A 25,734-nucleotide genomic window follows, 5' to 3' on the forward strand; every position below is an offset into this window, starting at 1 on the left:
TGGGATCGACCCTTACTCACGTAAGGTATTACTTGGTACGACCCGGTGCACTTGCCGGTTAGTAAGTGTGGGTTGTAAAATCCGCACCAAGTTTTTGGCACCGTTGCGTGTAGAAAATGCAGAAAAATGCTGGGGGCGATTTCTGGACTATTTTGACGCAGTTTCCAGCCCAAAAAACACAGATTAGAAGCTGCAGAATGGACAATTCATGTGGTCCCCACCCATCAACTGAAAATCTGTTAATTAATTCGAATTTAAATTCAAATCTTATCTTTTAGGAAAAGATATTATCTTAATTTTGGATATTAGATTTTAAATTAATTAGGATTAGTTATTAATAGGGGAGGCTTCTCTTCTATTGAACACAATTCCAGGAGAGGGATTCTACCTCATCCCATCAGGGGGTACATTTTACCTGAATCCTTATTTTCTTTTCCATGAGCAACTAAACCTCCATTGCTAAGGTTAGGAGCTCTGTCTATTTGTATGGATTGATTTTATTACTTTTTCTATTTTAATTTATGTTTTGGATTTATATTTAAGAATTGTTTTCATTCTTTATCTTATGAATTTGGGTGGAACTGAAGTATGACCCTCTTTCTATTTGAATTCTTGTATAACTTGGAGAAGCTCTATACTTGAACAACAGCTTGAAGACATATTCTCCTAAATTCTAATTATCTGGATTTAACGGGATACGTGATATATAATCCTTTGATTCTTTGGGTAATTAGAGTTTTTGTGGCATGCAAACTGGAATTTGATCATGTACCTTTTAATTGGAATTAATTGACCAAGGAATTAGCAGTTAATGAATTTTAGAGGAGAGTAGGAAGATCTAAGGAATTAGGGTCTAGTCACATATAGTTTGCCATGAAATTAAATCCTATATAATTAAAATAGTTAGTAAGAAAAGTTAATCCGGAAAAATAGATAACTCTGAAGCCTTAACTATCTTCTCAAATATTCTATTCCCAACTCATTTACTGTGTGTCTGTCTTATTTTCAACTTAAACTTATTGAACATCCAACACCCTTCTTCTGCTTGCCTAACTAAACCAATCACTCAATCATTGTTGCTTAATTCATCAATCCTCGTGGGATCGACCCTTACTCACGTAAGGATTACTTGGTACGACCCGGTGCACTTGCCGGTAAGTAAGTGTGGGTTGTAAAATCCGCACAAAGTTTTTGGCACCGTTGCCGGGGATCGATAGTGATTAACAACTATTAATTGTTTGATTGCTTAGATTAGGCGTTTTAGTTTTAATTTTATATAAAAAAATGTTTTTGCTTTAAATTTTCAAAAAAAAAATTCTTTCACGGTATTTTTCTTTTTTTCCTTTAACGTTATGTTTTTATTTTCCTTTACATTATTTTTTTCCTTTTCATTTACCCTCCTCCCCTGATTCGTTCCCCTTTCCTTTTCCTTTATTATTTAGTTTTTTTTAAAGAACTTATTTAATAGCACTAATATTTTGGTAATTTTTGAAATTAAGTTTGGTGTCCCCGTAGTAATTTTTCTCTAAAAAAAATATTTCTGTTCTGTCTTCTTTACTTTCCTGTTTACCACATGGTGCGTTTAATCCTTTTTGGTGTTTTGTGCTAAGGAAAAATAATGGAGAGAGATCACATGGATTACTACTCACACCCAAGTAGTGATTCCTATTATGGTAGATGGAGGAACTATCCAAATTTTGGTTGGCAAAGTCAAAACCAAAGAAACTTCAATGCTCCATGTTCCAACTATCAAGAACCACCACCTCCATATTCATACCATGAACCACTATCTCCATATTCGTACCAAGAACCACCACCTTTCTATCCATATCAAGAACCATCATCCTTCTACCCATATCAAGAGCCACCATCTTCCTATTCATCTCAAATACCATCAGATCTTGAGCACCTCATGAAAGAATGCCTACATGATATAAAGACAAGTGTTAAAAATATAGAGAAATATGTGCAGACAATAATCAAGAACCAAGAAGAGGAGCAAGCAAATTCCTTCCCAAGAGATATAATACAAGATCCTATAGAAGAAAGTGAAGAAATCAATCAAAGGAGTTCATAATCCAGTGAACTAGAGAACTTTCCATCCTCACACATGGAAGAAAAGGAAGATGCAAAAACAAAGGAGGAAGATGCACAACCTCTCATGCCTTTGGTAAGCAATGAAGAAGAGATTGAATTAGAAAACAGCTACCAAGAGGAAGAAGTTGAAATCAAGGAAGCTTGCAAAGAGGTGGAAGAATTAAAAGAAGAACACAAGGGAGTGGAGCTTGCAAGACCTCTCCCAAAGCCATTTCCATCCAATACAACATTCAAGTGGGTAAAATTCCTACCCTTAACCTTTCCTTTCCCACTTGAATATAGGCTACTGGAAACGGATGGTCAACTTATAGCTCTTTGTGGCATTAAGAGTAAGAGGAAGATAGTTAGTAGTAAGAGTTGTCAAGCAAGGTTCAAAATAGTTGCATGCTCCAAATTGAAGTGCAAGGATTGGTGTAGAGCTAATTTGAATGGGTCTATAAGGTTGTTTGGATGTCTCTGTGAGAATTCAGATTGCTTGCCACCCGGTGGGAACAATGGTTATACACAAGAAGACAGGTGTAAAAGCAAGGTTTAGGACCCGGGAATTCATTCCCATAATCAAAACTCTTGGGGCCTTGTCACTTGCTTCAACTTGCTCAAAGGCGTTATGCGCCTAGTTTGAGATCCCGGTAGCCATTGGAATTACAAACATTGGTGGAGATTCCTGGATCAGTACAAGCACAAGCCACCATGACAAGGAGTTCACCACATGTCCAACTTAAGGACTTTAACTAAAAGTGCTTGGTGGGAGACAACCCACTGTGGTATGATCGTTTCTTTTCATTCTTAGTTGTTTTTTGTAGTAGTAGTTTTCTTACTTATTTTGTTTTTATTGAGTTCTTACTAATTTTCTGATCATGCAGCTATTTTATCACAGGAACCGAACACCTCAAGCTAAAAAAAAACTTTTACAGAGAGTTGCAAGGGAATGGTGCTGGAATAGTGCCTTTAGCACAAATTGATCCACACGACCGCGTCACTGACGCGTCCGCGTCATGAAGGAAAACTGCCTCTCATGCATCCGCGTCGCTCACGCGAACACGTGACCTCAAAATCGATGTAAATAAGGGTGTATGGCAGTAAGTTGAGCTGGAGTAGCGCTGGAACCGTGCTAGGAGCATAATTCACTCCATGTGAACGCGTGACCCATGCGTCCGCGTCGTTTTTCAAAATAAGCCATCCACGCGACCGCGTCACCCATGCGACCGCGTCACCCACAAATTTGGTAGATTGGATTTTTAACAAGAAAGTCGCGCAGGCGCGCGGCTGGCTTCGCGCGAATCGCACAAAATCCTGGGCACGCGGACGCGTGCCTGACGCTTACGCGTCATTATGAAAAATTCGCGACCCACGTGATCGCGTGCTGCACGCGAACGCGTCGGTTGTGCTGCCTAGTTTTCTTTCTCTCTCTCTCCCAATCCTAATTCTCTCTTATTCTTTTATCTTTTTTTTTCTTTCATCATAATATTTGTCTCTTTCTATTTTTAGTTTTGTTTGCTTGAGGACAAGCAAACATTTAAGTTTGGTGTTGACGCTTTGCTTAAGGGTTTTCTGTTTCTTCCTATGGCACCAAATGGGAGGCGAATCATCTTCACTGAGGAGCACAACCTGAAGAATAAAACGACCGTTAGGATAACTAAGGTGGTTGAGTTCCTTTCATTTTTTATTCCTCCCCTCTTTTTCTATGTTACGTTCCGGTTTTCTACTATTTTGTTGTTTGTTGCATGATCCTTTATTAGTTAGAATCTTAGAACTAGTTTAGTTTTTTTATTGCTTTAATTCTGAAAAATGTTTCATGTACCATTCACTGAACTTGAATCTAAAAAAAATACAGAAGTGATGTATTGCATGAGAAATTGAGTTAATTTTAAAAGTAGTCTTGTTTACTTAAATGTGGTGGTATTTTCTGTAATTCTGAATGCATGACATGAACAGTGCATATTTTTTATAGTGAAGTTTATGAATGTTAAAATTGTTGGCCCTTGAAAGAATGATGAAAAAAGAGAAATGTTATTGATAATCTGAAAAATCATAAAATTGATTCTTGAAGCAAGAAAAAGCAGTGAAAAACACAAAGCTTGCAAAAAATAAAAAAATAAAAAATAAAAAAAATAAAAAAAAAGAAAAAAGAAAAAGCAAGCAGAAAAAGTCAATAACCCTTTAAACTAAAAGGGAAAGGGTAAAAAGGATCCAAGGCTTTGAGCATTAATGGATAAGAGGGTCCAAAGGAATAAAACCCTGCCCTAAGCGGCTAAATCAAGCTGTCCTTAACCATGTGCTTGTGGCGTGAAGGTGTCAAGTAAAAAGCTTGAGACTGAGCGGTTAATGTCGTGATCCAAAGAAAAAAGAGTGTGCTTAAGAACTCTGGGCACCTCTAACTGGGGACTCTAGCAAAGCTGAGTCACAATCTGAAAAGGTTCACCCAGTTATGTGTCTATAGCATTTATGTATCCGGTGGTAATACTGGAAAACAAAATGCGTAAGGTCACGGCCAAGACTCATAAAGTAGCTGTGTTCAAGAATCAACATACTGAACTAGAAAAATCAATAACACTATCTGAATTCTGAGTTCCTATGGATGCCAATCATTCTGAACTTCAAAGGATAAAGTGAGATGCCAAAACTATTCAGGATAACAGTTATAAACCCCACTATAAAAAGAGAAATGAGCTTAATCGAACTTTCATTCTCATGCAAATTCACATACTAAGCTTATATTAGTTTTGGTTGCTTGAGGACAAGCAACAGTTTAAGTTTGGTGTTGTGATGCGTGAGCATCTTATCTATCTTTTCCTAGTGAATTTGCATCTAATTTGTTGAGTTTAATTAAGAATTAATTATATTTTAGCGATTATGGATGCTATTTTGAGTTTTGTGCAATTTTATTTATTTTAGGTAGCATTCGGATGGATTTAATGAAGTTTCTACAGAGAAAGAGAAGAAACCAAAGAGATGACCAGCGAAGACCGACGCGGACGCATGGCTCACGCGACCGCGCGGAATGGAGAAATCGCAACGCGATCGCGTTCTTGATGCGAACGCGTGGACTGGAATCTGCACAAATGACGCAAACGCGTGCATGACGCGGACGCGTCACATGCGTGATCTGCAAAAATTTTAGAAAACGCTGGGGGCGATTTCTGGGCGTTTTTGATGCAGTTTCCAGCCCAGAAAACACAGATTAGAAGTTGCAGAATGGACAATTCATGTGGTCCCCACCCATCAACTGAAGATCTGTTAATTAATTCGAATTTAAATTCAAATCTTATCTTTTAGGAAAAGATATTATCTTAATTTTGGATATTAGATTTTAAATTAATTAGGATTAGTTATAAATAGGGGAGACTTCTCTTCTATTGAACACAATTCTAGGAGGGGGATTCTACCTCATCCCATCAGGGGGTACATTTTACCTAAATCCTTATTTTCTTTTCCATGAGCAACTAAACCTCCATTGTTAAGGTTAGGAGCTCTGTCTATTTGTATGGATTGATTTTATTGCTTTTTCTATTTTAATTTATGTTTTGGATTTATATTTAAGAATTGTTTTCGTTCTTTATCTTATGAATTTGGGTGGAACGGAAGTATGACCCTCTTTCTATTTGAGTTCTTGTATAACTTGAAAAAGCTCTATACTTGAACAACAGCTTGAAAATATATTCTCCTAAATTCTAATTATCTGGATTTAACGGGATACGTGACATATAATCCTTTGATTCTTTGGGTAATTAGAGTTTTTGTGGCATGCAAACTGGAATTTGATCATGTACCCTTTAATTGGAATTAATTGACCAAGGAATTGGCAGTTAATGAATTTTAGAGGAGACTAGGAAGGTCTAAGGAATTAGGGTCTAGTCACATATAGTTTGCCATGAAATTAAATCCTACATAATTAAAATAGTTAGTAAGAAAAGGTAATCCGAAAAAATAGATAACTCTGAAGCCTTAACTATCTTCTCAAATATTCTATTCCCAACTCATTTACTGTGTGTCTGTCTTATTTTCAACTTAAACTTATTGAACATCCAACACCCTTTTTCTGCTTGCCTAACTAAGCCAAGCACTCAATCATTGTTGCTTAATTCATCAATCCTTGTGGGATCGACCCTTACTCACATAAGGTATTACTTGGTACGACCCGGTGCACTTGCCGGTTAGTAAGTGTGGGTTGTAAAATCCGCACCAATAGTTACCAGTTCATTACAAAAGGGTAGCCCACTTATCAAAAGACTCTTAGGTATAATTTGACTCTGACTTAATATGCATCATTCTAATACACGAAGACATCTTTGAATAAATGCACCCTCAAACAAAGATTTCACGACAGATGATAAGAACTCTTTGCTTTTAGGTTAGGCTCTTGTGTAGCCTCTTCCATTTCCGTAATACCTATTGTATCAAACACCATCCCGTTGTATCTCTCCCGATTCATTTCTTTCATGTTTAGTTCTCTCACCACCCGAACCCTCATTGATCGACCATTGGACCTATTCAAATTCGAGGTAGACCGGCTAATGCTCTGTTCGTCTACTTTTTCGTGTTTCTTTCATAACAAATATCCATCCTTGAACCCATTACAGTAGAAGTGAAGCATTATATCCGAAGGTCCTAACTACTTAGTCAGCTGACACTTATAAAATAGACACCTAGATACCCTTCAGACCTAAAACGGTTCTATGTTTAAGACACGCGCAACAAATGCGTCAATCCCCCCTAGTCCATCGCTATCTCTATCATAGATTCATAGATGATGACTTAGAATCATATTGTAACACACACCCTAGAATTCAACCAACAACACAACTTATTAAAATTTTTAGAAAATTCAACAGAGTGTACCCTATAATTAGAATCTCCTACGAAGTACAATTATTATTTTCTGACAAACCAAACATGTTTTAAATAATTTAAACTATAATTCGGCAGATCTTCTCCTTAATTTAGAGATTCATCAAATAAATATAATAATTTTCACAGAGGAAACAACTGCAGACATAAATTATAACATACATGCATTCAATATAACATCAAATCCTAATCGTTCTAGTGCGCAACCCCTTATAACTCCACAATTTTCCAGCAAACAAATGAGTGAGTTAGTTACATTTTTGCACTACTAGTTATCGTCAGATTTAGCGACGAAAAAGATGTTCTACCAGTAATAATTTAACCTGACAAATTTGACGCTTTTATCTCCAGTGAATCCGTCGATAAATTTACCATTATTCTACAGTACTAAATTCGATAATATTCAATATTTTTCTTATAGTGTTAGGACCGGTGAGATCGTAAAAAAAAAGTTTTAGAAAATAAGATATAGGAATAATGTTTTTTAATATTTTAGAAATTTAAACGGTGAAATCCATCATTATTTTCCTTCAATTATATTCTCTAATTTATTTTTCTATGCCTTTATTCTTCTTATATAAAGAAAAGCGATAGTATGATAAATACTTTATCATTTTTATTTTAATTGCTGAGTTTAGTATTCTCTTCTTTTCTTTTAACTCAATTACTTTTCCAGTTAATATTTGTTTCATAATTTGATTTAATATAATTTTTTATAAAAAATTCTTAATTTGATATTCGAGCTCGTGTAATTTTATTTTTATATTTTCAATTATATGATAAAAAGATAAATTAAAATTAAATTTTACAATATTATTTATTAGCGTATAACATTGAAAATATAGCAACATAGTAAAATTCGTTAAATTTGTTATAGTATGTATTTTTAAAAAAGTTAAAAGTCATATTGTATTTTTAAAAAAGTTAAAAGTCATATTGTATTTTTAAAAGCTTTTGCACCCAAAATCATACTTATATTAATTATTAAATAATTCATCATTTGAAAAATTTAATTAAAAAAATTACTACCTATATAATTTCACGTTAGAATTGTTTCATTTATACATTTCAAATTTAAGAGAAAATATTTGCCTGATTTTCTTTTTTTTTTCCCTGAATTTTTCTTTCTATTTTTTCATGTTTTGAGTATTCCTTATTCATGTTCCTCATTTTTCATTAGATGTTCTAATCATATCTTAATTTATTACAAGTTGAACTTTGTCCAAATTAAAGAAGAATGTCATCTATATAAGCTAGAATATTTATGTTAGTTAAGAAGGTATAATATACTTTGAGATTTATGTTTAGAATTATTAACATTAATTATTAATAATAATTATTAAGCAGCCTTTTAACCATTAGAGTGGGTTTTTACTGAAGCGTTAGGATTTATTGTAGAACTGAAGGGTTTATTAAATGAATGGCTTAGAATTTATTTCAAGTTACACTTACTGAAGCAAAGGGTTGTGGCTTTAACTGGTGTCGGTTTCAGAAGCACGAAGAGAATGAGTAAAGAAGTTAGTAAGAACACTCCCTGACTCTTTAGCTGATTTCTGATTTCTGAAAAAATGGTTGAGAAGAAGGCGAAGGTCTTGCCTAAGGTTGAGGATGAAGAGTCTTACGATTGGGTTGATGGGGATGTTAAGATAAAGGCTTCTCTGTTTGCTGACAAGGAGAGTGTTAGTTAGGTGAATCTATCGAGAGTGGTTAGGTATGGTTTTCGAATTGAATTGTTGCCATGCAATCGCATGGATCGCGTTTTCCATAGAAAGAAAGATTTTAAAAACTTTTTTATGTATAGCTGTGTTCTTGAAGAACTCTTTGTAATACCCTACCATACAGAGTCTTATGCTTAAGTCATAATTCAAAGATGGCAAGGTATTACGACCTCTAAAATAAAAATTTAGTAAGTATAGTAGTATGAATGATTGATTATAACTAGGAGCCTTTGTAGAAAAAGGGGTGAACAAAAATCGAAACTCAAAAGCGCAACACTCCGATCGATAACGTAACGAACAATGATAACCAACGCGAGATTATATATATACAAAGGAGTGTCAAAAATAGGAATATCAAGACTCAAAATCCGGCTGCGAAGATAACTGGTCCGAGCATAGCAATATATACATATGATAAAATAAGGAAAAACCCCAAAGGAAACCCAAAGGGACACAAATACAGAAACCTATTCTCCAAAATCTCCCAAAAGAGGAGTCATCACAGTTTGTATTATTTAATGGAGATAAAAGTATCTAAGCAAAACATATAACCCAAAACATAGTTCCAAGAGCAAATGATCTTCGCAAATCTAGAAGTCTCCAGCATGCCTCAGCGGGAAACCTCACGTCCTGCATCTGAAAACCATAAAATCCGCATGGGTGAGAACCAGAGGTCCCCAGCATGGTAACAGCTTCCACATATATAATACATAATAATAGAGGAAAGCCAAAGGCAATCCTAGAGCTTCCTCCAAATAATATCAAAGCTTATAAACAAGCTAAACCATATGTGGCGACCGACTAAAGGTCCTTCAGTCTAACTAATACTTCTCTTTCCAATTCCTTCAGACCTCCCATCCACCAGCAGGAGTATAATATAGCAAACACAGTTATATCAAACAAGAAATATACAGATAGAAACAATTAAGGCATTTAGACAATTAGCAAGTAATATGCAGTCAATTAGGCAATCTCAAACAATTCATATTGTATGCATATGATGAATGCTTGTCCCTAGTGGCTGATGATATCATCTGTCGGTTATAGAGCCAACCCGACAAGTCCTGGTAGCTAACCATTGGACTGTCCCTCTGTCACGCATCCCCAACTCGAGTTATACTCATCATAAGCTTGATCATAATCATGATCTATATCCATCACTTTCACTGGTGAATATTTACGGGGGCGAGCTCATCCGGGTCTTTCACAGTGCCCGGCCACACTTATGACATAGGGTCAAAAGAGCTTCGAGTCTCAACCTGGAGCACGTGGTGGCTAGCCACTGCTTCCTCCCAGGGAAACTCTCATCTCCAACAGCGGAAGTGCAACATTCACAATTCATTCAACAGCATATATGCATTTATACATAGCCATAATCATGGCTCCGCTGCAACACGGCAATAATCTAGCCATCCGGCTCACGGCTAAATCCATAACCAGCCAATCGGCATCACGGTTAAATCCATAACTAGCCATCTCATTAACAATTACGGCCTTTCGGCCATGGCATAACAAGCACTTCCACCGCCATCCTCTGCCTCTCACATAATCATCTTTGATCCTCATTGATCATTCATTTTTCCCTTGCTTCACTCGCAAGTTACCACATCCCCTAGCTCCTTTTCTAATAGCTAGGCATATCATAATGATTTAAGACATAAATGGTGAGATCGGAGGCTTAGAAGTATGAGATTTGGCTTTTAAAACTCAAAAATCAACTTTGGGATGAAAACGGGGCCACGCGTACGCACACTCTATGCGCACGCTTGGATGGCCACAAAACTCATCGACGTGTATGCGTGATGCACGCTAACGCGTGGCTTGAAAATTAGCCAATCGACGCGCATGCGTCAACCACGCGTACGCGTGGGTGCTCTCGTGCCCTACGCACAAAACTGGCACAGTTCTGGCACAACTCTTTGGAAAATGGCTGGGCATTGGGTGCAGCACATTCGGCGCGCCCGCGCACATCACGCGCACGCGTGGATGGCGTTTTCTGGAAAAACGGTGCGTACGCGCAAAGTCCGCCTACGTGCAGGGGGTCGTTCTGCTAAAAATTTTTCTAAGTAAAAAGCTGCAGAATTCACAAATTCAACCCCCAATCTTCCAACGGACATAACTTTCTCATTTTAAATCGTTTTTCACCCGTTCTTCAAACGGCATGGACATCTCGGATCCAATTTCATTTTTAAATAGATTTGGTACAAAACGGGGATCCGTAGTCGAAGTTATGTCTCGTCAAAGTATGCCCAAAAACCATATTTTCATACAAAATCACAAAGTGCCATTTTCAAAATAAGCCATTTTCAACTCTTTTCAAAATCAATCAAAACATGCCAATTTCATCCCTTTTCTTTGAAATCAATCAAAATATATCAAATTCAACATCAAGCCTCATCAACTCACACATTGAGACTTTACCACAATTCACCAAAATCACTATCCCATAATTTTAACCCACTTCACCCAAGTGGCTCAAGCTCAAACGCATTGACATATCACATACCCTTTTCTCATGCCAATTTTCAACAACACCAATTCCAATAAATCATCATTGTACACAATTAATGTCATACTCACCATCAACATGGTTCAACCCACAATTCAACCACAACCAATCATCAAGCATATATCACAACATGCATATTTCTCATACATCATACCATCAAGGCATCAATAATCATCATCACATATATGACCACATCATATATATCAACCATTCAACAACACCAATAATTCAATGCCTATCTTAGGGCCTCTAGCCTAAGTATTTCCTACCACATTACATATTAGATACGAGAAACCGAGACCATACCTTAGCCGATTTCCCAAGCTCAACCGGAGCACTTCCAAATCACTTATCCACAAGCTCTCAAGGCCTCAACACCTCCAAGAACAGATTTTTCACCACCAACCCTTTTCAAGCTTTTCAATGTCACCAATCAAGCTTCAACATTCACACATACACAACCTAAGCCACAATCATCATACCCAAACACAACATCTCAAAACCCAAACATCATGGAACCACAAATTACACTAGGGTTGAGAATCTTACCACACCCAAGGTCCAAGGAGACAAGTTTAACCTTCTCCTTCAAGAGAGTTGGGTCCTATAACATCAAAGAGCCCAAAATCTCAACATTTTTGCTCATGAAACTCAAAATCAAGGCTAGAAATTCGAAGAGCAAAACGTGGCTTACCTCAAGATTGATTGTATGGGTTTTTTAGAGCTCTCCGCAATGAACGCATGGTCGCAAACAGAGCGACAATCGAAGCTCTAGATCAAAAGTTATGGTGGTTTGAAGATCAAGTGAGAGAAAGAACTTGAGAGAGTGTTCTTCCCTCCATGGCCTCCATTTCCAATGTGTGAGTGTGTTTAATGAGGAGAGAGAATGCTGAAAACTAGGGTTTTGGTTTAGTTATGTTGGGCCAAGGGCCCACTTTGGGGTTCGGTTGGCCCGGTTTGGCCCGTTCGGTCCAATCTTGGTCCAAATTCTATAAAATTGGTACCGAAATTCTCGTCTCAATCTCCTCTATCACATTAAGTTATAAAAATCACATTTTGGGCTTTCTAGAATAAATTCTCATTTATGGGTTAATTAGCTGTTAATTAACCGGGTTTTACATTCTACCCACCTAATTGGAAATTTTGCCCACAAAATTCAAATTCAATTACCTGAGAATAAGTGCGGATAATCCGTTCGCATCTCCGACTCAAGTTCCCAAGTGTGTTCCTCAACACCGCCTCGACTCCAAGCCACTTTGACTAATGAAACCTCTTTTCCACGCAACCGTTTAATACTAGTGTCATCAATTCTGACCGGAGCCACTGGAAGCGTCAGATCTTCTCTTAACTGAACTGATTCTGGTTCTAACACATGGCTAGCGTCAGGAGTGTACTTCCGAAGTTGCGACACGTGAAATATGTCATGCAGGTTCGAAAGATGAGGTGGTAGAGCCATCCGATACGCCACCGGTCCAATCCTCTCCAGGATCTGAAATGGACCAATATATTGAGGATTCAACTTCTTTGCTTTAATCACCCTACCTACTCCCGTGGTCGGAGTAACCTTAAGGAAAACATGGTCTCCTTCCTCAAATTCTAAGGGCTTTCGCCTCTGATCGGCGTAACTCTTTTGACGACTCTGCGCCGTAAGCATCCTATCGCGGATTTTCTTGACTTGTTCAGTGGTCTCAGCTATCATTTCCGGCCCCAACAAGCTTTTCTCTCCAGTTTTATATCAACATAGTGGAGATTGGCATTTTCTCCCATACAAGGCCTCATACGAAGCCATTCCAATGCTCGCATGATAACTATTATTGTATGAAAACTCCACTAATGGCATATACCAATCCCAACTCGCCGGTTGGTCCAAAACACAAGCTCTCAACATTTCCTCTAGTGTTTGGATCGTCCTCTCAGATTGACCATCTGTTTGAGGATGGTAAGCCGTGCTCAAGCTTAATCGGGTTCCAAAAGCTTTCTGAAATGCACCCCAAAATCTTGAAGTGAAACGAGGATCTCTATCAGAGATTATAGTAGCAGGTACACCATGAAGTCTCACAATCTCCTTTATGTATAACCGTGCTAGCTCCTCAAGGGTGTAAGTCATACGAATGGGTAAAAAGTGAGCTGACTTCGTCAGTCGGTCCACAATCACCCAAATAGCATCAAAGCCAGCTCTAGTCCTTGGCAATCCCGACACAAAGTCCATTGCAATACTTTCCCACTTCCATTGTGGAATCTCTAAAGGTTGCAATATCCCGGAAGGTCTTTGATGTTCAATCTTTACCTTTTGACAAGTTAAGCACTTTGAAACATATTCCGCTACATCATTCTTCATACCCGACCACCAGAACATCACCTTTAAATCATGGTACATCTTAGTACTTCCCGGGTGAATGGAGAAGCCGCTTTTGTGTGCCTCCTTTAAGATATACTCCCTCAAAGTGCCAACATCCGGCACAATGATCCTACCCTTGAATCTCCATAACCCATCTTTCTCTTCTGACACTCTCCACTATTTTCCTTGTTCAATGGCCGGTAACACCTTCCATAACGCTTCATCATTTTGATGAGCCTTTAGGAGTTCGGACTTAAAGTCACTTGAGATTTCTAATCGGCTCAAACACAAGGCTCTGGATACTTCTCGAGCACCAATTTTCAGACTCTCGAATCCTTTGAGCAACTTCTCCTCTTGGAGCATCATCCAAGCCGCATATAATGACTTTCGACTTAACGCATCCGCCACTACATTCGCCTTTCCCGGATGGTAATTCAACTCAAAGTCGTAGTCCTTCAATAATTCCATCCGCCTTCTCTGCCTCATATTAAGCTCTTTCTGATCAAAGAGGTACTTCAAACTCTTATGATCAGAGAAAACTTGGAACTTAACCCCATAGAGGTAATGCCTCCACACCTTTAGCGCAAACACAACCGCAGCAAGTTCCAAATCGTGCGTAGGATAATTCACTTCATGCAGTCTCAACTGTCGTGAGGCATACGCCACCACATTATGATGCTGCATCAGCACGCACCCTAGACCCTTTAATGAGGCATCACAGTACACCTCAAATGGCTCGTTCGGCTCAGGTAACACTAACACAGGTGCAGTGGTCAACTTTTTCTTCAATGTCTGAAAGCTCTCCTTGCACTCCAAACAAATGGAGTGTCTTTGTGGGTTAAATTTGTCATTGGCAAAGCTATCTGTGAAAAGCCCTTGATAAACCTTCGGTAATAGCCAGCTAAGCCCAAAAAACTCCTTATCTCTGTTACGGTGGTTGGTTTTTTCCAATCCATCACAGCCTCCACCTTAGTTGGATCTACGACTATTCCCTTCTTACTCACCACGTGACCCAAAAATTTCACCTCACTCTTCCAAAACTCACACTTAGACAGTTTTGCATAGATTTTCTTCTCCTTTAGAATTTGCAACACGGTCGTCAAGTGTTCCGCATGCTCTTCTTCAGTTTTGGAATAAATTAGTATGTCATCAATGAAGAAAACAACGAATTTATCCAGAAACGGACGGAAAACTCTATTCATATAATCCATGAATACTGCTGGAGCGTGTCAACCCAAAAGACATTACAGTATACTCGTAATGACCATAACGAGTCCTGAAAGCGGTCTTAGGGATATCCTCACCCCTCACCCTTATCTGGTGATAACCGGATCGCAAATCGATCTTGGAGAAAACTCCAGCTCCTTGCAACTGATCCATGAGATCATCAATTCTCGGCAATGGGTACTTATTCTTTATTGTAACCTTGTTTAGCTACCTGTAATCCACACAGAGCCGCATACTCTCATCTTTCTTCTTTACCAGTAGCACTGGTGCACCCCACGGAGAGACACTTGGTCGTATAAAATTCTTTCCCAACAAATCCTCTAACTGAGACTTTAGCTCGTTCATCTCTAACGGTGACATCCTATAAGGAACACTTGAGATTGGTCCTGCCCCAGGCACCAATTCAATATCAAACTCAACCTCTCGGTTAAGTGGAAACTCATCAATATCATCAGGAAACACTTCCAGAAACTCACATACTACCAGAATCTGTTCTAACCTTTGATCATCACCCGAAACGCCCGTGGTTAACAACAGGATACCCTGACACTCGATTCCAGAACAATTCACCATCATCGATTTCAAGTAATAATTATTCACCACGACCGGCCTTTCTGTATCCTCCGGCATAAAGTACACCGACTTTGTAGAACAATCAAGCAGGACATGGTTCTTAGATAACCAGTCCAATCCCAAGATAAGATCAAGACCGATCATCGGCAAGCAGATTAAATTATGAATAAAATCATGTTGCTTGAACCTAAAGGAAACTTTTGGGCATCCTAGCCTAGTCACCATGGCTTCATGGGTAGCATTATACACTTTTAGGTCATAACCTAAAGTTACGATCTTCAATCCTAACTCATGGGCTTTTTCAAATGCAATGAATGAATGCGATGCTCCCGAATCAAATAAAGCATTTAAAGTTTGACCAGCCATTTCACATTTACCTCGAATAAGTGTCTCAGATCCCTCAGCACCTATAGCTGAAGTGGTGAACACCCGACCAGTCTGTTGTGCCTTCCCAGCACCTTGCTTTTGCTTCTCTGGACAACTTGCGGCTTTATGCCCCGCTTTTCCACAATTGTAGCACAAGCCCCATCCGGCCTTGCATGGTGCTCCCGGATGGTGACTCCCACACCTAGTACAAGCTTGATCATTCTGAGGCTGCTTCCCAAACTTCTTCCTTTGGGAGTTGTTGTTGTTGTTGGGCCTCCTGAAAGAGCTTCCCCTCTTGAAAGGCGGACCTCTAGGTGCAAAGCTCTTCCCTCGATTCTGTGGGAATGATCCTTTGTGACTCCCTTTCTCAATGGCTGCCCTCTTCACACACTCTTCAGCAACCCTACACTTGTTCACCAATTCGGAGAAGGTCCTAATCTCCATTGGTCCTACTGAACTGAAGATATCACTCCGGAGTCCTCTTTCATACTTAACACACTTCCATTCCTCATATTCCATCGGAGTCCCTTGACACATACGAGAGAACCTGAACATCTCTTCAAACTTGTCAGTATACTCTGATACGGACATGGTACCCTGCTTCAGCTGTAGTAACTCAAGTTCCTTAGCCGTCCTGGCAGAAGTCGGAAAGTACTTCTTATAAAACTCCTCTTGGAAGACATTCCAGGTGATATAGTCATCACCCTACTGCAGAAGACGTCGGATACCTTGCCACCAATGCGACGCTTCACCGGTGAACATATAGGTAGCAAACTCGACACGCAGTCCTTCAGGTACCACTTGTGCTTGCAGTGCTCGCTCTATAGCCTGAAACCATGTATCAGCCTCAGTCGGGCTAGCAGTTCCCTTGAACTTAGGTGGATTAACCTTCAAAAAGTTTGCCAGTGTCATCGGGCCCTGAACTCCACCCCCATCATTACCATGGTTTTTCATCTGTTGTCCAAGAGCCTCAGCAGTGGCTTGCATAGCAGTAGCCACATTCTCCAATGCAGTCATAAAGTTCACCGGGTCATTAGGGTTATTCTCCAATGCACGAACATTAGTGCGACCTCTACCACGGCCTCTACCGCGTCCACAAGGCGCCATCTGGTTCCTATACACACCAAACAATTGATATTAAGTTGATCAGTCTCAATATCAGAAGTCTAGTACTTCAAGGTCCCAAATGCATGCTCATGAACGTTTATGCCAATTATATCAAGCAGATATACTAATAGCACATAACACACACACAGAGAATGCACAGAAGCAAACTCAGTCCATCCCTCAGGCTCTACAGGAATGAACTGCTCTGATACCATAATGTAACACCCTATCATACAGAGTCTTATGCTTAAGTCATAATTCAAAGATGGCAAGGTATTACGACCTCTAAAATAAAAATTTAGTAAGTATAGTAGTATGAATGATTGATTATAACTAGGAGCCTTTGTAGAAAAAGGGGTGAACAAAAATCGAAACTCAAAAGCGCAACACTCCGATCGATAACGTAACGAACAATGATAACCAACGCGAGATTATATATATACAAAGGAGTGTCAAAAATAGGAATATCAAGACTCAAAATCCGGCTGCGAAGATAACCGGTCCGAGCATAGCAATATATACATATGATAAAATAAGGAAAAACCCCAAAGGAAACCCAAAGGGACACAAATACAGAAACCTATTCTCCAAAATCTCCCATAAGAGGAGTCATCACAGTTTGTATTATTTAATGGAGAAAAAAGTATCTAAGCAAAACATATAACCCAAAACATAGTTCCAAGAGCAAAGGATCTTCGCAAATCTAGAAGTCTCCAGCATGCCTCAGTGGGAAACCTCACGTCCTGCATCTGAAAACCATAAAATCCGCATGGGTGAGAACCAGAGGTCCCCAGCATGGTAACAGCTTCCACATATATAATACATAATAATAGAGGAAAGCCAAAGGCAATCCTAGAGCTTCCTCCAAATAATATCAAAGCTTATAAACAAGCTAAACCATATGTGGCGACCGACTAAAGGTCCTTCAGTCTAACTAATACTTCTCTTTCCAATTCCTTCAGACCTCCCATCCACCAGCAGGAGTATAATATAGCAAACACAGTTATATCAAATAAGAAATATACAGATAGAAATAATTAAGGCATTTAGACAATTAGCAAGTAATATGCAGTCAAATAGGCAATCTCAAACAATTCATATAGTATGCATATGATGAATGCCCGTCTTTAGTGGCTGATGATATCATCGGTCAGTTATAGAGCCAACCCGACAAGTCCTGGTAGCTAACCATTGGACTGTCCCTCTGTCACGCATCCCCAACTCGAGTTATACTCATCATAAGCTTGATCATAATCATGATCTATATCCATCACCTTCACTGGTGAATATTTACGGGGGCGAGCTCATCCGGGTCTTTCACAGTGCCCGGCCACACTTATGACATAGGGTCAAAAGAGCTTCGAGTCTCAACCTGGAGCACGTGGTGGCTAGCCACTGCTTCCTCCCAGGGAAACTCTCATCTCCAACAGTGGAAGTGCAACATTCACAATTCATTCAACAGCATATATGCATTTATACATAGCCATCATCATGGCTCCACCGTAACACGGCAATAATCTAGCCATCCGGCTCACGGTTAAATCCATAACCAGCTAATCGGCATCACGGTTAAATCTATAACCAGCCATCTCATTAACAATTATGGACTTTCGGCCCATGGCATAACAAGCACTTCCACCGCCATCCTCCGCCTCTCACATAATCATCTTTGATCCTCATTGATCATTCATTTTTCCCTTGCTTCACTCGCAAGTTACCACATCCCCTAGCTCCTTTTCTAATAGCTAGGCATATCATAATGATTTAAGACATAAATGGTGAGATCGGAAGCTTAAAAGTATGAGATTTGGCTTTTAAAACTCAAAAATCAACTTTGGGATGAAAACGGCGCCACGCGTACGCGCACCCCACGCGCACGCGTGGATGGCCACAAAACTCATCGATGCGTATGTGTCATGCATGCTAACGCGTGGATTGAAAATTAGCCAAACGACGCACACGCGTCAACCACGCGTACGCGTGGATGCTCTCGTGCCCTACGCATAAAACTGGCACAGTTCTGGCACAACTCTCTGGAAAATGGCTGGGCATTGGGCGCAGCACATTCGGCGCACCCGCGCACATCACGTGCATGCATGGATGGCGTTTTCTGGAAGAACGGTGCGTACGCGCCAAGTGCACCTACGTGCAAGGGGTCGTTCTGCTAAAAAATTTTCTAAGTTAGCTGCAAAATTCATAGATTCAACCCCCAATCTTCCAACGGATATAACTTTCTCATTTTAAATCGTTTTTCACCCGTTCTTCAAACGGCATGGACATCTCGGATCCAATTTTATTTCTAAACAGATTTGGTACAAAACGGGGATCCGTAGTCCAAGTTATGTCCCGTCAAAGTATGCCCAAAAACCATATTTTCATACAAAACCACAAAGTGCCATTTTCAAAATAAGCCATTTTCAACTCTTTTCAAAATCAATCAAAACATGCCAATTTCATCCCTTTTCTTTGAAATCAATCAAAATATATCAAATTCAACATCAAGCCTCCTCAACTCACACATTGAGACTTTACCACAATTCACCAAAATTACTATCCCATCATTTTAACCCACTTCACCCAAGTGGCTCAAACTCAAACACATTGACATATCACATACCCTTTCTCATGACAATTTTCAACAACACCAATTCCAATAAATCATCATTGTACACAATCAATGTCATACTCACCATCAACATGGTTCAACCCACAATTCAACCACAACCAATCATCAAGCATATATCACAACATGCATATTTCTCATACATCATACCATCAAGGCATCAATAATCATCATCATATATATGACCACATCATATATATCAACCATTCAACAATACCAACAATTCAATGCCTATCTTAGGGCCTCTAGCCTAAGTATTTCCTACCACATTACATATTAGATACGAGAAACCGAGACCATACCTTAGCCGATTTCCCAAGCTCAACCGGAGCACTTCCAAATCACTTATCCACAAGCTCTCAAGGCCTCAACACCTCCAAGGACAGATTTTTAACCACCAACCCTTTTCAATCTTTTCAATGTCACCAATCAAGCTTCAACATTCACACATACACAACATAAGCCACAATCATCATACCCATACACAACATCTCAAAACCCAAACATCATAGAACCACAAATTACACTAGGGTTGAGAATCTTACCACACCCAAGGTCTAAGGAGACAAGTTTAACCTTCTCCTTCAAGAGTGTTGGGTCCTATAATATCAAAGAGCCCAAAATCTTAACATTTTTGCTCATGAAATTCGAAATCAAGGCTAGAAATTCGAAGAGTAAAACGTGGCTTACCTCAAGATTGATTGTATAGGTTTTGTAGAGCTCTCCGCGGTGAACGCGTGGCCACAAACGGAGCGGCAATCGGAGCTCTAGATCAAAAGTTATGGTGGTTTGAAGATCAAGTGAGAGAAAGAACTTGAGAGAGTGTTCTTCCCTCCATGGCCTCCATTTCCAATGTGTGAGTGTGTTTAATGAGGAGAGAGAATGTTAAAAACTAGGGTTTTGGTTTAGTTATATTGGGCCAAGGGCCCACTTTGGGTTCGGTTAGCCCGGTTTGGCCCGTTCGGTCTAATCTTGGTCCGAATTCTATAAAATTGGTACCGAAATTCTCATCTCAATCTCCTCTATCACATTAAGCCATAAAAATCACATTCTGGGCTTTCTAGAATAATTTTTCATTTATGGGTTAATTAGCCATTAATTAACCGGGTTTTACACTCTTCGTGAAATTGCCTTTCACAAATTTTGAATGTGATGTATTAAAACAGATGAACTGCGCACTTTCCCAAGTCCATCCTAATGGATGAGCACTTTTAATATGCTTTCAAGTTTTGATGCAATTTCTTGAGATTGAACCAAAACTAGAACTTTTCTTTTCTCTTTTCAAGGCCAAAGGGGTCTGAAAGGGTCTCTGGATTAATTTGAATAGCACCTCTGGGTTTTCTGTTTTCAAGTTATACAATTTGATGCAATTTCTATTTTCGGCTGGCCAGCATAGGCCGGAGTTAGGAGAAAAAGCACAGGAAAATGTTACAGACTACTGTAGAGAGTGTTGGGCTAAAATAGCAGCTGGAATCAAAAGAGACTGCCTTGTCCGAGCTTAAAAAGGAACTTTTTGATGCTAAAGAAGTATTAAGATTGGAAAAAGAAAACCATGAGAAAGATGTTGAAATGCTGAGAAAAAAGAAAAATGATTTTTTCACTATGAGTGAGCAGATGGTTCAGGTCACGTTGAAGATGAAAAAGATGGAAACCAGTTGAGAGGCTGAGATCCTGGATGCGTTTGCCAAGGATTTCAAGTGTGCTATCACTCAAGCAAAATTCAGGGTGCCGGATGGAGATTTTATTGCCATGGACTCAAGCAAGGTAGTTCGGGAGGGACGTTTAGTAGATGATGAAGAGGTCGCCGAGAAAGGCGACGATAACTTAGCTGATTAGAAAAATCTTTTTATTTAAGTGTTTTGCTTTTGGGTTGTCTTTGGAAGACTTGTTATGAAATAGGGCATATGAAAGCCTTGTAAGAACTGATATTTTAGACTTTTTACTTATCTAAGTATTGCTGATTGCATTTGGAGTTTACATCTGTCAAATTTGGCCTTGTTTGCTCTTAATTTTTGTTCGTGCCTCTGAGAAAAGAGGATCTTGTTACTATGTTGTACTGCTTAAGCAATGCTTAGCATAGTTTTTGTGCATTCGATATCTAATGCAACTTTCAGTCCGAGGAAATAACTTTCCATTAAATTTAGTGATGTTGTATTCAGACAGGAATGGGCGTAGTTTGTTAAGCCCTTAAGTCGTATAGCTAGCAAATTGTTGTGTAAGAACATGGTAAAATGGGAAGATAAATATTTATTTAACGCAGTACCTATACAGATTGAACCAGGTAAGCTAGCCTCATTAAAACCTCCTCGAGCAAAACCTTTCTTTTGGGACAAAATCTCAGTGTAGGAAAAACAGTACTAGCATGCTGCTGTTGCTAACTGTAATTTTGTTTTAAGGAATTAACATTCCAGGTATTGGGTAGTTTTGTGCCGTCTAATCGTTCCAATTGATAAGCTCCTCTGCCTAAGACTCCATGTATTCTGTAAGGTTCGTCCCATGTTACGGCGAGCTTTCCATGGGAGGGGGGTCTTCGGGCTTCCTTACTCTTCCTTAGTACTATGTCGCCCACATGAAAAGATCTTGGCTGCACATTCTTGTCATGTCGTTGGCCTATTCGTTGTTGTAGAGCCTGATGATGAACTATGGCCATGCTTCGCACTTTTTCAATTAAATCAAGCTCGGCATGCCGAGCTTGTTCATGATCATTGGCTTGTGTTATCAAGGAACCATGGGAAATTTCAATTGGTATCATTGCCTCTGATCCGTATACCAAACGAAAGGGTGTTTCCTTGGTTGTCGAATGCATTATAGTGTTATATCCCCACAATATTTCAGGGATAAGCTTGGCCCATAAGCCTTTGGCATCATCGACTTTTTACTTTAAGGCTTGTAAGACGACCTTATTTGCAGCTTCCGCTAATCTGTTGGATTGTGGATGCTCTATGATGCGTGAGCATCTTTCTTATCTTTTCCTAGTCAATTTGTACTTAAATTGTTGAGTTTAATCAAGAATTAATTATCTCTTAGCCACTATGGATGCTACTTTGAGTCTTGTGAAATTCTGTTTATTTTAGGTAGCATTCAGTTGGATTTGATGGAGTTTCTGCAGCACAAGAATTGTAGGAGAAAACCAGCGAGGAGTGACGCGTGCGCGTGATTTGGAGCTTTCCATGGCGACGCGTGCGCGTGGCTGATGCGTACACGTGATTTGAAGATTTGGACGACGATGCATGCACGTACCTAACACGTACGCGTGACACGCGGAAAAGACTATCGACGGGTACGCGTGACTAACGCGTACGCGTAACATGCGCCACGTGCTGAAAACGCAGAAACTGCTAGGGGCGATTTTTGGGCTGTTTTTGACCCAGTATTCAGTCCAGAAAGCACAGATCAGAGGTTGCAAAGTGAAGGAATCAAGTGGTCTGATTGTCATAATTAATTCTAATTTAAATTTAATTTTTGAAATTGGAAAAGATATTATTTAGTTTTAAAAAGTAGATTTTAAATTAATTAGGATTAGGTATAAAAGAGAAAGGAAACTTCTCTTCTATATATGCAACATTGAACTTTTCATTCGACCTCAGTACATTTTTACCTAAATCCTAGTTTTCTCTCTGAACGTGAGTAACTAAACCTCTACTGTTAAGGTTAGGAGCTCTGTCTATTGTATGGATTGATACTATTATTTTTCTATTTTAATTTATGTTTTGATTTATATTTCAAGAATTGTTTTCGTTCTTTATTTTATGAATTTGGGTGGAACGGAAGTATGACCCATGTTCTAATTGAGTTCTTGTATAACTTGGAAAAGCTCTTTACTTGAACAACAGCTTGAAACCAATTTCTCCTAAATTTTAATTATTTTTATTTAAAGGGATACGTGACATATAATCCTCTTATTTTTGGGTAATTAGGATTTTTATGGCATATAAACTGGAATTTGATCATGCAGCTTCTAATTGGAATTAATTGACCAAGGAATTGGCAATTGATGAATTTTAGAGGAGACTAGGAAGATATAAGGAATTAGGGTCTAGTCACATATAGTTTTCCATGAATTAAATCTTGCATGATTAAAATAGTTAATAAGAAAAGTCAATCTGAAAAATAGATAACTCTGAAGCCTTAACTGTTTTCTCCTATATTTTATTTTCAACTTATTTACTTGTGTGCCTGCATTCTGATATTTTGAAGTCACTTTTTAAACCTTTTGAACATCTCAAAACCATTTTTTGCTTGCCTAACTAAATAAATCATTTAACCATTGTTGCTTGGTCCATCAATCCTCGTGGGATCGACCCTCACTCACCTGAGGTATTACTTGGTACGACCCGGTGCACTTGCCGGTTAGTTTTTGGTTAGAAATTTCGCACCAAATTTTTTGCACCGTTGCTGGGGATTGATAGTGACTAACAATTATTAGTTGTTTGATTGCTTAGATTAGGCGTTTTAGTTTTAAATTTTATTTAAATTTTCGAAAAAAATTTATAAATAAATAAATAGCACTAATATTCTCCCTTAATTTCTGAAATTAAGTTTGGTGTTACCTGCTTAATTTTGTTTTAATTTTTCTATTTATTTTTTTTAATTTTCAAATTTTTTTTAGAGTAGTTAGTATTTTTATTTTATTTTTTTACACAGGTTACCTCACTGGGAATTCTCTACACTTTGACGTAGAGATTCCCATCTTTTCTTGTTTTCTATTTGTTTATGCGCAGGAACAGAGATAAAGAACATCTATTAGACTTTGACCCTGAACCTAAAAGGACTTTCTGGTGACGTTTAAAATAGGCAAGACCTTACAAGGCTGTAGAATCCACTATGGATCCTAATAATACTGCTAATGCGAATGTGGCAAATCCGAATGGGGATGAACAACAAAGGAGAGTGCTTGGCTCTTTTTCTGCTCCTACTCCAGATCTTTATGAAAAAAGCATTGTGGTGCCACCTATAGCTGCGAACAACTTTGAGTTGAAACCACAATTGGTCACCTTGGTGCAACAAAACTACCAGTATCATGGTCTTCCCCACAAAGACCCAAATCAATTTATTTCCAATTTTTTGCAGATTTGTGATATTGTGAAGACAAACAAAATGAACCCAGAGGTGTACAAACTCATGCTCTTCCCATTTTCTCTGAGGGATGGAGCAAAGCTATGGCTAGATTTCCAACCCAAGGAGAGTTTGAATACTTGGAACAAGGTTGTTACTGAGTTTCTCACTAAATTTTTCCCACCAAAGAAGCTGACTAAGCTTAGGGTGGAGGTTCAGACCTTCAGGAAGAAGGATGGTGAAACTCTATATAAAGCTTGGGAGAGATACAAGTTACTGACTAGGCAATGCCCTCCAGACATGTTCTCCAAATGGACTCAACTAGATATCTTTTATGAAGGTCTGGGGGAAATGTCCAAGATGTGCTTAGATAATTTTGTAGGAGGTTCATTGCACAAGAAAAAGACACCGGAGGAGACTATTGAGCTTATTGAATTAGTTGCTAGCAACCAATATTTATACTCATCTAACAGGAATCCTATGAACTTTGAGACTCCTCAGAAGAAGGGTGTCATGGAAGTAGAAACTCTTAATGCTCTTGTTGCTCAAAACAAGCTTATGTCTCAGCAGATAAGTCTACTTACTCAACAGATGGGTGGCATGCAAGTCTCAGCTATCAACACCCAAAATCCACCTCAAGAGATCTCTGATGATATGATAGGTAATTTTGTGCAAAATGATAACTATGATTATGTTCAATCATCTTCTGAACAGGTCAATTACATGGGGAATGGTCTTAGAAATCCCAACAATGATCCTTATTCTCAGACCTACAATCAAGGGTGGAAAAATCACCCAAACTTTGGGTGGAGCGACCAATCTCAGAGACCTCAGAATTTCAACAATAATTCTCAGGGCGGCTTCCAACAGAATAATTATAATAACCGACAATTTCAGTCTCAGCAGCAACAACCATCTCAGTAGGCAAACTCTAAATCCTAAGAAAATTCTAATTGGGAGATGATGAGGAGTTTTATGCAGGAAACCAGAGCCTCCATTAGAAACTTGGAAGTGCAAATGGGCCAAATGAACAAGCAATTACCTGAGAGGTCTGCAAGTACATTTCCAAGTGATACAGTGGTGAACCCAAGAGAAGACTGCAAGGTTATTCAGTTGAGAAGTGGTAAAGTAGCTGGCTTTGAGACCAAGGCCAATGAAGAATTAGTTGAAAAAGAAGCTCCAGAGGAGAAGAAGGAAGAAGTAGAGCACACCCCTCCTAAGCGTGCAGACAACCCATTCCCTAATTCTCTTGACACTTATTCTACCTTGCCAA

General features: G+C 38.9%; 1 protein-coding gene across 1 annotated transcript; it reads right to left on the reverse strand.

The window, feature by feature from the left end:
- Positions 1–21,780: 21,780 nt before the first annotated feature.
- LOC140175175 (uncharacterized) lies at positions 21,781–22,212 on the reverse strand. Its single transcript, XM_072202114.1, has one exon. It carries the CDS (start codon positions 22,210–22,212, stop codon positions 21,781–21,783), a length of 432 nt encoding a protein of 143 aa, XP_072058215.1.
- Between the last annotated feature and the right edge of the window lie 3,522 nt (positions 22,213–25,734).

Source organism: Arachis hypogaea, chromosome 9, assembly GCF_003086295.3.
Source record: "Arachis hypogaea cultivar Tifrunner chromosome 9, arahy.Tifrunner.gnm2.J5K5, whole genome shotgun sequence".
In the NCBI taxonomy this organism is placed as follows: Eukaryota; Viridiplantae; Streptophyta; class Magnoliopsida; order Fabales; family Fabaceae; genus Arachis; species Arachis hypogaea.

Coding starts and splice junctions, on each gene's coding strand:
- LOC140175175 (XM_072202114.1), bottom strand. CDS start 22,212: ATGCATTCGACAACCAAGGAAACACCCTTTCGTTTGGTATACGGATCA.